The sequence below is a fragment of the Ascaphus truei genome, chromosome 4, assembly GCF_040206685.1.
Source record: "Ascaphus truei isolate aAscTru1 chromosome 4, aAscTru1.hap1, whole genome shotgun sequence".
Taxonomy (NCBI): Eukaryota; Metazoa; Chordata; class Amphibia; order Anura; family Ascaphidae; genus Ascaphus; species Ascaphus truei.
This window is the reverse complement of record NC_134486.1, coordinates 107,357,322-107,373,217: the sequence shown is the minus strand read 5'-3', so window position 1 is coordinate 107,373,217 and position 15,896 is coordinate 107,357,322. Positions and strand designations below refer to the sequence as shown.

The 15,896-nt window shown below is 45.8% G+C and overlaps 1 protein-coding gene and 1 long non-coding RNA gene across 13 annotated transcripts in view; one reads left to right on the top strand and one right to left on the bottom strand.

Annotated features, from left to right (window-relative positions):
• The window catches only part of LOC142493000 (uncharacterized), a 728,952-nt gene that overhangs the window by 91,125 nt on the left and 621,931 nt on the right, over positions 1-15,896 (bottom strand). The gene's annotated exons all lie outside the window — the stretch shown is intronic.
• LOC142492998 (acyl-coenzyme A oxidase-like protein) overlaps positions 1-15,896 on the top strand; it is a 344,660-nt gene that overhangs the window by 298,901 nt on the left and 29,863 nt on the right. For both annotated transcript variants that reach the window (XM_075596354.1, XM_075596353.1), the window contains exon 18: positions 9,879-9,980. In XM_075596354.1, the coding sequence (XP_075452469.1) occupies positions 9,879-9,980 (102 nt within the window). The remainder of the gene's footprint in view (positions 1-9,878; positions 9,981-15,896) is intronic.

Genomic DNA, 15,896 nt, shown 5'->3' with positions numbered 1-15,896 from the left:
CTAAAGCAGGAGTGCACAAACTGGGGGGCGCGGGATTCTGTTGAGAGGGCGGTTGCAGCGGCCCCGCGCTCTTCCTCGAGGCATTTAAGTTAAATGCTGGGGGTCTGTGCGAGGCCTCTGCAACCTCAATCTACCGGGGTTCTATCATCTTCTAGGCGTGTCGCCATGGCAACGCGGCATCAAATGACGCTGCGGGTCATGTGACGAACGCGTCACCATGGGTAACGTGCGTCAAATGACGCTGTGGGGTCACATGATGTCACATGACCCGCACATGTAGGTGCCGGCACAGCGTTGGAGCTAGTTTATAATACTGATGGGTGTAAGGTTGCTGTCCTGTTTCATCGCAAAGACTTGGGGTAACCCATGTGTACTGAATGATTCTGCAGAGTCGTAATTGTGATCCCCTCGTGTTACTCACGGATCCCAGAACATTGTGGGCTGCAAGTTGTCTCCATTAAATACCTACTATGTTATGGCACTCCTTGAGAAAGGGCAGTCTATGCCCGAAACGCGTGGGAGGAGGTTTCCCCATTTTCGTTTGTCCTGAGTGCTCCCTTTATGTAGTTCAATAAATATCTCCTGTTTTTAATCCATTCTGGTGAATCCCAGTCCCTTTTGAGTGGTTGCCGCATCGATCAACCTTTTTTCTATGTTATGGCACACCCTATATAGCATCTAGAGGGCACCCAAAGGGTTAAATGGGCAGTTCAACCTACTTGCTGCAATTAATCTTCAACAGGGTTTAATACCATATTTATGTTTCCACCTAATATTATTGAGGATAAATATTCAGGGTCCACTTCTTCACTTCTTCTAACACTTTTTTTTAGAAATTATCACAACTTTTATAATTACATAACAAAATTAACTGGGAAATTTCTTTCACCGCCCTTCAGCGAGCGGGTTTCCCGTACTGTAAACCGACCACGGACAATTGCAAGTTGGATCTACCTAACATGAGGACTGGGACACAGGAGGAGCGAATACAACAAGGATATAAAATAAACCGTTTATCCTGCCTTTCAGTAGACCAAGATCGTGTATGAATGATTAAATATTAAACTTTTTGAAACTAGGCAGGGGGGACTCCTGTCAATTACTTCTAGGAGGAGCGTATTAACCGGGGAGAGCCCGAGGGTCACGGGATCTTCCCGTGTTGGCCAAACAGAGCCAGAACTAGTGGTGGCCCAGGCGTGTTATTAATTTAGGGTGGGTTTGGAGTCCGCGCCCTATGGCATACACAGGGGGGGGGGGGAGTGTTCAAGTCAGGCTTAAAAGTCCTGTCCCCTGAAAGCCCACTTCTGACCTGTGCTTGATGATAGCGTTCAGATCTCCTCGCTCTAACCGGGTATGTGCCCTGCGGTTCTTCTTTTCCTGGGCTCCCCGGTAGGCCTCTGCAGCTCCCCATCAGCTCTCCCCCACCCCCCAGATCCAACACTGGAGGCCCCCAACAGCCCCGAAACCCAACCCCCTCCCCCACCCAGTGCACCCAACATAAACAGGATAATGGCTCCCGCATCCATCAGCGATCCCGCCACTGGCCTTGCTGGAGCGCCTCTCCCATATCTTCAGGGCAGGTGACCCCTGCCTCAGCCTTCTCACGCTGCGGAGGTGGTCTCAGCAATCAAAAGCCAGCTTTTGAGGAGGTCGACGGGTCTCTCAAACTTCCCGGTCGGGCAGTTGGTTCTTCTGGGCATTTTGGTCCACCAGTCGCTCTGAAGCCCTGATGGGGACCCCCCCGCGGTCCGGTCGCCGAGAGTCCGGCAAGTCCGATCTCTGTGGGGCCGGAAGTTCAACCCCAAGCTCGCGTGCGAATTGTGGCATGTCTTCCGGTTGTCTGATGGATAGTTGTCGTTTCTCGTCACAATTAGCCGAAACGGGAATCCCCATCTGTAGTTTATACCTTTTTCTCGTAGTAGCGTAGTTAGAGGTTTTAACGCTTGGCGCCTCTCAACAGTTGCCCTAGCGAGGTCGTTGAAAATTTGTAGGGGTTCTTCTTGAAACTCGATCACGTTTTTGTCCCTGCAGGCTGTTATTATTTTTTCCTTAGTGGAGTAACTGTGCATACGCACAATCACGTCCCTTCTTCTTTTTGGGTCGCCTGATTTGGGAGCCAGCGCGCGATGAGCTCGGTCCAGCTCCAGGTCTTTCTCCTCCAGACCGTCGCAGACACTCTTGAAAAGATCCATCAGATAGGGCCTAAGGTGGTCAGGACGAACCTCTTCAGAGACATTGCAGATCCTCAGGTTTTGCATACGGTCCCGGTTCTCCTGATCCTCCAGACTCTCTTTTAGGCAGGAAACCTCGGTGCCGAGGCGAATAATCTCCTCGTCTGCCTCTGTTTGCGCGTGGAGGGCCGCATCTAACCTGTTCTCCAGGTCTGCTGTTCTCCTCGTGAGGCTGCCAATCTCCTCCTTGAACTCGGAGGCAAGATTTTTAAAGTCCTGCTGGAGGGATCTGTATAATTTGCATGAGAGGATGACAGCATTCCCTCCAGCATTTCCTCTAGAAATGCTCGGGTGATATTTCCTTCTGCCGCGGATCCCTCCGTCATCCTCCTTGAATCTTTTCTTTGAGCTTCGGTGCGATCTTGCTCGACAGGTTGGGTCCCCGACCCTCGTGGCGCTGGCGAAAAATACTTGTTAACTCCCTTCGAGGTTTGTGTTTTTCCTCCTCGGGACATGTTGGGGGTTTCTTCTGCCAAATTATAGCAAGTTTTGGGCCGTAAGTTGCTTACTTATCACTTTATCCGTGCGGGCTCCTGGTGCTCCCTTCCTATACTGCCATACCGGTTGGCGACACCAGAGGCCCCCCCCCCCCCTTTGGGCTCAGCCTTTAATTATTTTGAGTGAGGGTCTAATTGGCCTTCTGTGGGACTTTTGTGCATAGGCAGGTCTGTCAGGTCCCTTGTTTTGTGGCCTCCGTCCTGCCTCAGCAACACTTTGCAGGGCTGCAGTAGTTCAGCAGCCCCCATCCCCTGCATCCGTGGACGTGGCAGCCATTTTAAAGTGATTTTTTCTTATGTAGTCTTATGGCTTGATCTGCTGCAAAACTTTGTGCAGGTTTAAAGTGGCACAGTTGTGTGAGCCCAAAGTCTCTGGCTGACAGCTGTTAATCGTTATGTCTATCTGGTGCCAACAGTATATAGTATTGCTGCAGTTGCTGTGCTGGTATAGAGTGGGGGGAAGTGGATGCACTTCACGCTGTGTTGTTTTTTTTTAAGTCTGTCTGGCTGGTTGTATTGTGGGGGGGGGAGAGGAGCCACAGCCCAGGACTCCGGGTATATCACACTGCAGGGATCAGTGGGACCAATGTTTGTGCTCTGAGTATTACTCAGGCCTGCTCAGCTGTACTGAAGGTAGGGTGTCAGTGGAGGTGAAGCTCTCCACTCCTCTGTCCCCTCCTCCTCCCCCGCTTACCCCACCACTGCTGTGCAGGTGTGTCTGCAGCTCGTGCCCCTTTGCTCCTGCGTTATGGGTAGCTCCTCTGCGTGGGCTCGTCCCTCCTCTCCGTCTGGAGCTCTTGGAGGTGCGGTGGGTCGCGGGTTAGTGCGACGCTGTTAGTCCAGCGGCCATTTTGGGAGCTCTACTGTGGGACCCACGGAGAGAAACCTTAGCTCTTAGGGGCCTCTCCGGCTCCGGAAAACCCTGAATCTGCCCGCAGAAGCAGGGTCCAGTGCCCCGAATTGCGTCCCAGTGCCAGGGGTTTTCTGGGAGATGCTCCCGTCGGCGTGGGCGCCGTTTTTTTCCCCTTTCTTGTGGAGCTGAGCTAGCTTGCTGCCGCTCAGCTCGGTGTCTTCGAGCCTATGGTGTTTGAGAAGAAAAAGGATGAAACTCAGCTTGCCAAATGATTGCCGGGTTGTTTCTGCTGCTCAGCTGGGGAGCGTCTCCTGGGGTGGTTGCCTCAGTCGGCTTGCTCCCTTGCTTCAACGCTGCTTGCTCCTACGGCTGGCTGATGCTGGGTGTCTCCTCACGAGGCTCACAGGAAATGACATCAGACTGCCAATCTCCAGCGTCTCAACCGGTATGACGCTGGAGCATAACACTGCACAAGGATGTTAGGAACGAGATGCGGCTTGTGTCCTATTGAGTCAGGCTTGAAAACAGGCTGCTACGCATCTGGGGGCACACAAGACAAGTGTGTGGCCACCCAACTAAAACGTAAACCACTGGAACTCCTCCTCCTACGCGTTTCACCAAAAGAATGGCTTCGTCAGGGATTAACTTGCACACGTTTCCCTAATTCAGTTTCCTTGTTACTGGAAATATATTACAATTGAAAAGTAAAACATCTGTTACTATTGTGACATAGGAATATTGGCTAAAATATAAGGCAGTTAGTCATTTTACTTTACTCTTCAATTGTACATGAACCCGGGCAAGCATGGGTTACCATTAGGGGTTCCTGTTTTCTGTGTTTAATTTTGATGTAAAATTGGTTGGGGGGGAGGTTTCTACAAATCCATTTTTATCAGTTTTAACCATCAAAACGGCGACCCATTCAGCCGTGGGACTACCATATGGAACGGCTGCATCAGGGCCCGACCATCTTTAGGGGCCAATCCTCCATGCGTTGTACCGCTGTTTCGGCACTTATTTTTCTCAACCGGAACAGTGTTTCTAAAGGGCGCCCCCAATCTTCCCACGCCCCCTCCCTGGGCCCTACCTGTATTGCGAGACTTTACCTGACGGCAGCGGAGAGAGCCCCACTCATGTGGTCCTAACACGAAAGTTAGGCCCTACTGGTAGCCCAACTTTTGCAATCACCGCTTGGGTGGGCTCTGTCCATTGCTGCCAAGTAATGACCCGCCCCACAAGTAGGGCCCTGGGTAGTGGGGGGGGGAAAGCTTGTACCAGGGCCCAATGGTGATTAGTGTCGCCCCTGGACACATTTAAATGTGGTGTTTATCGGTGCACTTTTTGTTCGTTTGTGTTCTCCCTTTGTGTTGCCTTTGCCCCCTACCTGTGGCTGGGCTACTACAAGAGGAGGGAAATAATGCTTCATTTCCAGTTTTTATCGATTTAAACTAAACGTGCAGGATGATCAGTTAGTGGTGTTTTAATCCCTACTGTAGTTACCATCCAGTAATATAATTTAGCCCAAAGGGGAGTCGCTGTTAATATTATACCAGCCTTTGGAATAAATATTATAATGACATATCACAATTTGCGTATCAAACTGGTACAGCATAAAAGACTAAGTATACCGCTGTAAGAGTATATTTGGCCCTAGGCAAGTTACTAGTTCTTCTCACTCCTCCCAATTGCATCACTTTGTTTTCCATCCACCCTTTCCATTATATTATATGCATTTTATTTCAAAAGTAGAAAGGTAGGATAAGATACAGGCATACCCCGCTTTAAGGACACTCACTTTAAGTACACTCGCGAGTAAGTACATGTCGCCAAATAGGCAAATGGCAGCTCACGCATGCGCCTTTCAGCATGTCCTGAACAGCAATACCGGCTCCCTACCTGTACCGAAGCTGTGCGCAAGCGGGGAGACTATAGAGCATGTTACAAATGTGTTATTTACATCAGTTATGCACGTTTATGATGATTGCAGTACAGTACATGCATCGATAAGTGGAAAAAAGGTACTGCTTCACTTTAAGTACATTTTCGCTTTACATACATGCTCCGGTCCCATTGCGTATGTTAATGTGGGGTATGCCTGTATACAATACTGCAGACTGGTAAAATCCTGAAATGCATGCTTGCTAATGCAAGAAGCCTGACCGATTAAAATGGGGGAGCTTGAATTAATAGCTAGAAGGGGCAATATGATATCATAGGCATTACTGAAACATGGTGGGATGAAACTCATGACTGGGCAATTAATTTAGAGGGTTATTCCCTTTTTTGTCAGAATCAGGCTGTGTGCGCACCACAAACGAGACTAGACCGTGGGGCTGAGGTGGGGATGTATAGAACCACCGCCCTACAACTGCGGGACCAGGTCCGGATTGCAGAGTCAGGTTCGTGTAGCCAAGTCAGGGTAGGAGAGTTCAGTTCAGTCGTGGTACTTGCCGTTGTCAGGGGTTGGAGAGAGAAGAGTAGTCGTAATCCGTAGCCGTGGAGATAGCGGGAGTCCAGAAGCGAGCCGAGGTCCAGGGACACAGAAGAGAGAAGTCCAGGTACGAGCAGGGGTCACAACGAAAGGTCAGGCAAGGTACAGTAACAGCAACGCACGGGTACACAAACAAGAGTTTATGCTCAGCCAGTTTGTGGGAGGCCCGGCTCAGTACTTAAAGGGCAAGCAGCCAATGGTAAAGGCAGCACACAACTGCAAGGTAACGAAAGAGAACCGCCCCTTAGACATATTCAGTCCACTGATAGGCAGGGGAGGGGGGAAGTGCAGGTGAGGAGTAATTGACAGCATTAACCCCTCGTGTACTTCTGGAAATGCGGCGCCGCCGTATACTGGAGACAGGAGCGTCCACCATTTCGTTGCGGAAGGCAGTGCGGGGGCGGAGCCTAGGTCCGGTGTCGGCAGTAGTATTGCGCCGCTTGCGCGCATTGCACGTGAGAGAGGCATCACCCAACGCGTCACGGGGCGGGACCTAGGTCCAATCCTCACACAAGCAAATAGAAGAGGAGTTGGAGTGTGTTTATAGGTTAAACCGATTCTAAGGGAAGATGCTTATGAAGGGATTGATGAAAATGTAGAAACTTTTCACTGAAGGTAAAAGTACATAGAAAATGTTTGTAGGGATATGCTATAAACCACCAAATGTCTGTGGGATTGAGGAAGCCAAAATACTTTTGCAAATGGAGAAGGCAGCAAAACCAGGTCATGTTTGCATAATGGGTGGTTTTAATTATCAAGGGAATAGAGCAATGAGATTAGCATTACAAGTAAAGGAAATAGTTTTTGGGGGTGCTAAATGATAATGACATGACCCAAATTATTATTAGGAACCAACCAGGAGAGGGGGCAATACTGGATTTGGTAATATCAAACAATGTAGAAGTAATAACAAATATTAAAGTTAGGGAGCATTTGGGAGAAAATGAACATAACATGGTATTATTTGAACAAAATGATCAAAAGCCATATTATATTTACATTTACATTTTAGAAAGGCAGATTTTAATAAACCAAGGCAAGGGTGTGCAAACTTTTGTCTTTGCACCCCCCTGCCTTCTCTCCCCCTCTGTTCGCACCCCCTTTCCCCTCCCCCATCTTACCTTTTCTCCGGCATCAGTGGCATCATATGACATAAGTGTCGCGTTCCCCTGGCAACGCATTGCCATTTGACCCTGCAGCATCATTTGACTCCGCGGTGCCATGGCGATGCGTTACCCGAAGCCGCCAGAGACCAGGTAAGGAATATACAGAGGCCTTGCGTGCTCCCCCCACTTTGCGCATCCCTGAAGTAAGGAATACATTGGGATGACATTCTTGCAGGGGAAAAAAATGTGTAAGATAAATGGGTAGTCTTTACAACGTTGTTGGATAAATAAAAATGTCAGTGTATACCCTTGGGTAATAAATATAAAAGAAACAAGTCTAAACCAATGTGGCTAAATAAACAGGTTGGGAAGGAAATGAAAAGGATTAGGCAGGCGTTTCGATTCTTAAATTCAGAAAGAACAGAGGCATCATATCAGAATTCTAAGCAATGTAACAAAAGGGGCAGTAGATTAGCAAAAATGTAAACGAAAAAGGATTGTATTAGAAACTAACCCTAAAATGGTCTTCATTAATAACAAAAGATTAGAAAATAAAATATAGGACACTTTGAGTGTGAGATGGGCAGGTGAATTATTGGAGATAAGGAGGAGGTATTAAATACATTATTCGCCTCTGCGTTTACCAAGGAGTCAATTGCACAAATATTGCAACAGGAGGAAGTCACAACCTCTATATTAATGAACATTTGGTTAATTGAGGAAGGATTGCGCAGGCAGCTTGATAGATTTAAGTAAATAAAGCACCTAGCCCTGATGGCATGCACTTAAGGGTTCTCAATTAACCAAATTCAGTAATAGCCAAACCATTATATTTCTTTTCCCAATACGCTATTTCCACAGACTCAGTACCACAAGATTGGCATAAAGCAGACATGGTGCCTAGATTTAAAAACGGGAGCCAGATCACAATCGGAAATTACAGACCTGTAAACCTAACTTAATTTGTGGGGAAGCTAATTGAAGGTTTAGTGGGATAATATTCAGCAATACCTAATGGATAACAACATTATTAGTAATAGTCAGCATGGATTTATGAAGGATAGGTCGTGCCAAACTAATCTTACTTGTTTCTTTGAGGAGGTAAGTAGGAATTTAGACCAGGAAATGCAGTTGATGTGGTCTATTTAGATTTTCCAAAGGCTTTTGATATGGTGCCACACTAGAGGTTGGTGTACAAAATAAAGTAAATTCTTCTCGGTAAAAATATTTGCACCTGGGTTGAAAACTGGTTGAAGGACAGACAACAGAGAGTGGTCATAAATGGAACCTTTTCAGGTTGGACTAAAGTTGTAAGTAGAGTACCTGAAGGATCGGTAATCCTGTGGCGTAGCAGATAGGGAATTGGTACTAGCATATGAAATGTCCTGGGTTTGATTTCTGCATGTGTATTATATAAAATCTATTCATGTTCAATTCCCACATGGTGTGTGTATGTGTCCGTTAGCAATAAAACATTGAATGTTAAAAAAAAATAAAAAGAATGGAGATTTTTTTTAAATCGGGAGCCACACTCAGACCGCAGCTCACCTCCCCGCCGGCTCCCCCCACCCCCGATCGCCGCAGCTCACCTCCCCTGGCTGTTCCCCGTGGCTTTGCTGTAGTGCAAAGCGTCGTGCCCCAGCGAATCCACCAGGCTCACCCGAGCCCCGGCCAGCAGCAGCATGCGGGTAGTGTCTGTGCTGTCTCCCTCACAGCACAGCATCAGGGGGTCCTGCAGGTATGGGGAGGCGGGGTACAGGGAGACCCATATAGCACACCATCAGGGGGTCATGCAGGATGGGGGCCCAAGCACCCTGGTGTCCCCAAGTAGCAATTCCCACCCAAGTGTGTGAGACAGCGCTGCCCCACTAGCGTGTGTACAGTTGGTGCACTTGTTGAGGTGAGGTACCTGCCAGTGCTCCAACACCCGGTTGAGCTGATACAGTAAGGTAGGATCCACAGATCCAGCCATGTCATCTGCAAAACCTCCGCCTCTATGTTGGGTGGTGTTCCGCGTGGACGGTTCCACCATGAAGAATGTCTCTGTATGTATTGGTATGATGATCCGGTACCGGATTGACAAGGACCAGGTCGCAGCTGCGTCCTGGCTATTCCCGCACTCTTGAGCTACAGGACAGGGTCCCTATCTATGGGGGTTCCTGCAGCAGCCACAAGCTATCACAGTTAGTCGGGGCCTAGGGGGTCTCTGGCCTTGTGCAGGGATCACAGACGCTCTGCACCTACGTAACCTACCCTAACCTTGTCTTAGCTCCAACTGGCGTGCTCCTCTGCGTGCAAAAAGTATCTATCTCTCAAAGAGGGGCTTCTATTAGCCCTATTGGCCGTCTGTTCGCATGTGATCTGCGCATGCGCAACTGCACGGCGCCTGCGTGTGCATCACAGTCATGGCGGGACCCTGCTATGGGTTGCCTGTGCAACTTTCCTGACACTGCCAGGACCTGCCCGCTTGCCTAGCGCACTCGTGTCGGGAGGTAAGGGGCTTACGGGGGACCCGGGCTATACAGTCATGTATGGCTGTCTCTATGCACCAGGAAAATCTATTTGCTTTATCCTATACGTGCTGTACAATTTACAAGCAAATGGGTCAAATTAAACCAAATTCCTAAAATGGTTTCATGTGCCAGACATAAATCAGTAAAGTATTTTGAAGTCTCACCGATCTATCTTTTTATTTTGCAGTTTTGCCTGTTATATGGAACCAAGCTGGCGTACCAAGAAAGAGCGTGGTATCTGGAGCATAAATATCTCACGCCAGCAACCAGTACACAGATCCGGAATCAGGTAAGGAATTGTCTGTGGGGCAAGAATTCACGTAAACATTTCTGTTCTTGTCTGTAGTTTGCATTAAAGCAGGGGTGGGCAAACTTTATTTGCTGCGCCCTTAAATCCCCATCCCCCCCCCGCCTGCTCACCTCTGTCAGTGCGCCCCCTTACCTCGTGCGGCGTCAAATGACCGACGCTGCGTTGCCATGGTCACGCGTCCTGAAGCTGGCTGAACCTCGGTATGTAGAGGTTGCCGAGTCCTCGCGCGGCCCCCCCCCCCCCCGGCATTTAATTTAAATGCCTTGGGGAAAAACGCGGGACCTCTGCAACCGCCCTTGCCCCCCAAAAAAATGTCGCTCCCCTCAGTTTGCACACCGCTGCATTAAAGTGTATGGCCTTGCTTATAATGGCGGTGCACGTGTGTGCGAAATCACGCGATAAAACAAAGTACTCGTGTCAATTGAGGTGCACACGACAGACGCGGCATCCAAGTGCACAAATTTTAAACAGATTTGAGAAATTGATTTTTTCGGGCGACGGCCGCGTCACGTGATCAGTTCAGCCAATGAGGGCGAACCACTCGCATGACGCCATGCCTACCTATCGCCTCCCGATGTCCCCAGCCTGCAGTGCATGTTTCGCACGTGCGAATAGGGGATGTGTATCAAGTGTTGTAAACTAGGGCATCACACCAAAAACAGGTATATGCTCCGGTATCTTGACTCTGTGTCATTTTGCGCTAAATTGCTCCACTTGTGCCATTGAGGGTTTATTGGAGGGGTTAGAGGAGGAGAAAGTCACTCCAATATCATAATGTTATGTATCAAAAGTTGCGCATGCGCAGTTCTTTTTTTTTTTTTTAATTTTCTCTTTGCACCAAGTAAATCTGCCAGATTTAGATTGTGTTAACCTCTGCTCTACAGAAATCTTCACCAAATGCACGAAGCAAGATGTATACATATGTTGCTGGTGTAAATAAATGCAGATTAAAGTTTTTGCTCTGTTTTGGAGACCATTTCACCATCTTGATATCATATCATCCAATATTTGGCACGTGAAAACAGGTGCAGTTTATTTGCTATGTCCGCTACGTCAGGATAGAGGAGCTTTTAAGCAAGTGACACCCCCTAAGTAGGCTCTGTAACACATGCAATATGCTATATACAGAAGTCATATTACCAAGAAGATGTGTATTTTGGATGTATTTGTATATACTTATATACGGAATCATACATTTTTTGTTGCGGACGTTTTGCCACAACCACGTCAACGTCAACCCCGGCATTTGGCCGCCGAGAGACCATTCACTGCTGCCGCTGGACATAATTTGCCGGCCATTTCGCCAATAAGGTAAATACATTAATGGGTTTTAGTGGTTAGGGTAGGGGGTAAGGGGTTTAGGTTTTTAGGGTAGGGGGAAGTGTTTGTACTAGGGGTTAAGATTAGGGTTTATAGGGTAAGGACAAAGGTTAGTGGCTTACCTTGGCGGCGAAACGGCCAGAGGAAATATGTCCCTATGTGGGGGACAGTGGCAGCTAATCGCTGGCAGCGATTTGGTTGCGACCACGACCTAGACCTACTTTTATATGCCCACAGGAGAAGTGGGGTTCATTTCCCACTCACCAGCTGATCATTATCAGATCAGACATTCATCTCCCAGATGCTTTAGACTGCGGCCAGAGTGAATGAGAGCGCGCTAGTGCTCAAGCTCGGCGCTCATTTTGCTCCAGCGATTTCTGTCCTGTTAGCTGCGCGAGGGAGGCATGTCGGGGGCACGGCCGTGATGTCACGGAGCTGATTCACTCTCATTGGGCGAACCGCTCACATGACGCATCAGCGAACAGAAAAATCAAATTTGACAGTCTCGGCAAGCAGCAAGCTCACAGGCACGTGTGCGCGCGCACCCGCGCCCTGGACAAGCGCATTCAGAAGGATAAATCTGATCGCGATTAACCCAAGCCTGTGCGCGCACCCTTTGCTTCACACTGGCCGCAAGCCTTAATTAAATCAAGGCTCTGCACTTCAACCACTGACAGAAATAGGTACAGCTCGTTTAAATACGTACAAGGCATAAAGACAGTCGCAGTACCTGCTAATAAGTACAGCTGACAGGTATGCGATACGTCACCCTTTATTCCATTTACTTGACTTGCAGCACAGTTGAGTCAGACCCTCCCTTTTGGTATCAAGCTTCTGGAAAATGTGTCCAGCTGACGGAAAAAGATGGAGAATGTGATCATTCTCGTTTAAAGAGGGTGATGCTGAACACTCGCATTGACAATACCCAAATATTTGCCAGCTGACATGAGCGTAAAAACAGTTTGATACATTGTTGCCAAGAGACGCAGCTCTTTTGACCCCCATTTTTACGGTAAACTGTACTATAGTTTGACATACAGCTATGACAACTCTTACATTGTGGCCAATAGCAGTTAAAAGAGCATTGTCAAAGACTGTCATCTACAAGGATAATGTTACATTATCATGTTCGTTTTTGCTCTTGTGTATCTCCTGAATTTGAGCATTGCTTTTTATATTTGGTGGCCATGCACTTGCCGCTGGTCCTTTTGGACAATAGCATCCACAATCTCTCAGTAGTGTTTGCCGTCAAATTCCTGAACAGTTATTCAAACATGGTGGAAAACTAGGCAATAAAATATATCCCAAAATCCTGCTGGCCTTTTGGTTTAGATTTGACAATTTACGCCTGCTATAGCAAAGGTCAACATACTGTAAATTGGGAATGGAGCGCGGCACCTGTGTTCATGATGCATCTACGAGCCAACATTCACACAGTTATTAACAGCTACTTGTTAGAAGAAAAGGACTAGCTATTTATGCAGAGTCAACACAGGCAGCCTTGTTAAACATTGGCTCTCTGTGCATTCCATTCTAGTGCAGGCTTTCATCTTCATGACAAGTCACCTTCAAAGCAGAAGCTTCAATACAAAAAGAGAAGATTTTTGTTAAACTAATAAAGAATGTATTTCCTTTGAACTATACAGAGGTTGAAGATGTTTTGAAGTGAAAAGGAAACTGAATAAAGTATTTTATATATACACACACACATACATATATATATACATATATACACACACACACACACATATATACATACACATCATACACACAGTGCCTGCTATGAAGCCAGTTTATCAGAAGATTTTGAACAGTCCTTCACAGGGGTAATTAATACTAACTACATGGAAGGTCAGGCTCATCAAGCACCTGGCCCATTAGCTTACTCAAAATGTATTAGTTTGTTTCGTGCATTACAGGTGCACAGTAATGAATGAAAAGTAAAAATACAAATCATGTGAGAAGCAACTGCCATTATATTTGCAATTGTTTTTATACTGTGCTATGTTTAAATACACGACAAAGAGCAGAGCACTCCTTTAAAAAAAAATGTGAATAAAAGATCTAATTTATAACCTTTGAGTGGTTTTTTTTTCCATTATTAATATTTTGCACAACTGAGCAAAGTGTGCGAATAAAACTACAATATGTTAATTATTTGGCATTGACTAATTAGTTGTAATGGCTTTAAAGTGTGTATATCTTAATTTTTATAGTTCCAACCAGGCACACAGCGTTTTACAATTTTTACATCCTTACAGAACAGTTGCAATACAAGGAATATAATAATACAGATAAGTGCATCAAGACATACATGTAACATTGAGAGAATGAAGTTCCTGTCCCAGAGAGCCAAGTCTAATGGTCACGTGGAAAGACTAAGAAACAGTAGGAGACAATTTGAGTGCATTGGGTAGCGTATATAAGAGCATAGTGTAGTTTAGTGAGTAAATGCTTTGTTGAACAAGTACGTTTTCAGATGGGTTTTGAAGTTAGAGAGAGAAGGTGCTTGGCGGAAATTGAGTGGGAGGGAGTTCCAATCCAGAGGTAGGCTCAGAAGGGTTGTAGGCGCGAGAGAGTTGTAGAGACACGGCGTGTAAAGAGAAGTGTAGAGAATGAGTAGAAGTATAGCGAGAGATCAATAGCTGAGATACAAGGAGTGGCAGGGGAGTGAGGAAAAAATTGGTAACAAAAATAAGTGTATGTGGAACAGCTCCTTTTCTTTTTTTTTTTTCCAATCTTTTTCCTTTTTTGGAAACAAACAGAGAACATATACAGGTACACTGCATTTGTGTGTACATGACGTATGGAGTACAGTCATTGATGGAACTGCTCCTTTAAGCATTAACATGAAGCTGCCCAGCTAAAACCACTAGTGAGATTGTCCTGATATTAGCGCAGGCAAGGTTAGTCTAAATGCCAGGGAGATGATCTCTTGGGGGATGTGGCCACTCATTTCATTCAAAAGACAAAGAGCCTAGTGTTACGTCCAACTTGACAAATTATATAGTTAAATACCCATCTGTTTATCTTCTCATAAACAAGGGTCATCTAGTTCAATCCCTCAGCCAAAGTATTTTAAGCCTACCACCACGTCACAGTATGGCCCATCTGTAGGTCCTAACATTACTGTATCTGCAAAAAGCTCTCATAACCTCTCTAATGGAGGGAGAGCTGTTTTAATAGACTGGTCATTCACAGGTTCTCAACTTACTGGGGCTGTGCGTGTTTGTAAATTTCAATTGGTAAAACAATATGGAGGTTTGTGACCTGTCCTCCCTTGTTTCAAGCTCGCCCACCCCCCCCCCTTTTTAAATGGAAGTTCTTTTGAAGCACATGTGAATGACCAATCTATTAAGACAGCATCAGAAAAGAGCAATTTGAGTAGGTTTTTAAGTGTCAAGTGATACTCAAAATCTCTATGCTGTATGTTCAAGCGTGATATTTTATTCTGCTGCATTAACAGACTCAATTACAACTAATGGATAGATGTGAAAACAAAACTAACAGAGGCTTATGGGACTTAAAAAAAAGTTGCGGTACTTTAGCTGATTTAAAAAAAAAATGTATTGAACATTCGGGCAAAGCTTTTTGGACTGTATTTTCGAAAGATTGAAGCAATGTTTCTGGTGTTAAAAAAGAATTGGGATGAACTTTCTAAAATAGATTCATTTTTATTTACTAAAAAAGAAAACTGTAATTTTAAAAATAAAAAAAAAGTAGTGGTTCTCTAGGGCGTGAAACATTTAAAAAAAAAATTGTGCTTCCTAGTTAACCAAAAGACACTGCAAAATTAGTTCATTTTGAGGAAAGACTTTCATTTTCCAAGTGCACTTCTGACTTACTGAAGAATTCATGTAATGGAAGTACTGTACATTACTACCCCCTTGACCTTCCGCATGTTAAATGCAAGAAGTATTCCATAAAAGTACTTCAACACACAAATCTTGTATTGACTAAACTAATTATCCTGTTAAAAGATTCAGTGTTTCAAACCATTGCCGTCTCACATTTTCAATACTGGCTTTTGTCATTCTTTCATCCTCGCCCTTTTGTTCCCACATTGAATAGCTTCTCTATTGTTTTAACATGCAACCATTTAATCCTATCTATGGGGTCCTTAAATGTTTCTGACCTGTGTAGGGTTTATTGGTTTTCATGAGCTTGTCCCAAGAGGCATTAAGGTTACTGCCCAAATAAGCAAAGTGTGTACAGATGGGATCTCCAACGCCTCTTCTAATAAAGGCTGAGCACTCTTGGGGAGTTTGACAACAAAGCAATGTGTAGTATAAGCATCTATGTGTGAATTCTCTCACAAGAACTGAAGTCCGTCATAGTCTCCTCGCTATTGTTTAGTTCCCTTTTCTCATTTCGCTTGTCAATAGCAGTGTCAGAAGTGGCTTTAGGCTTTATGGGAACTTAAAAAAGATGATGAGTCACAGGTTAAAGCCACAAGTTTTCCGACAGCAGAATTTGCAAAAGGAGACATGGGCCTGGGAAATACATGGTAGTTATAACTTGGTGCGATATATACTGTATACAGTGTCAAGAAAACTTTGTGAACCTTTTAGATTT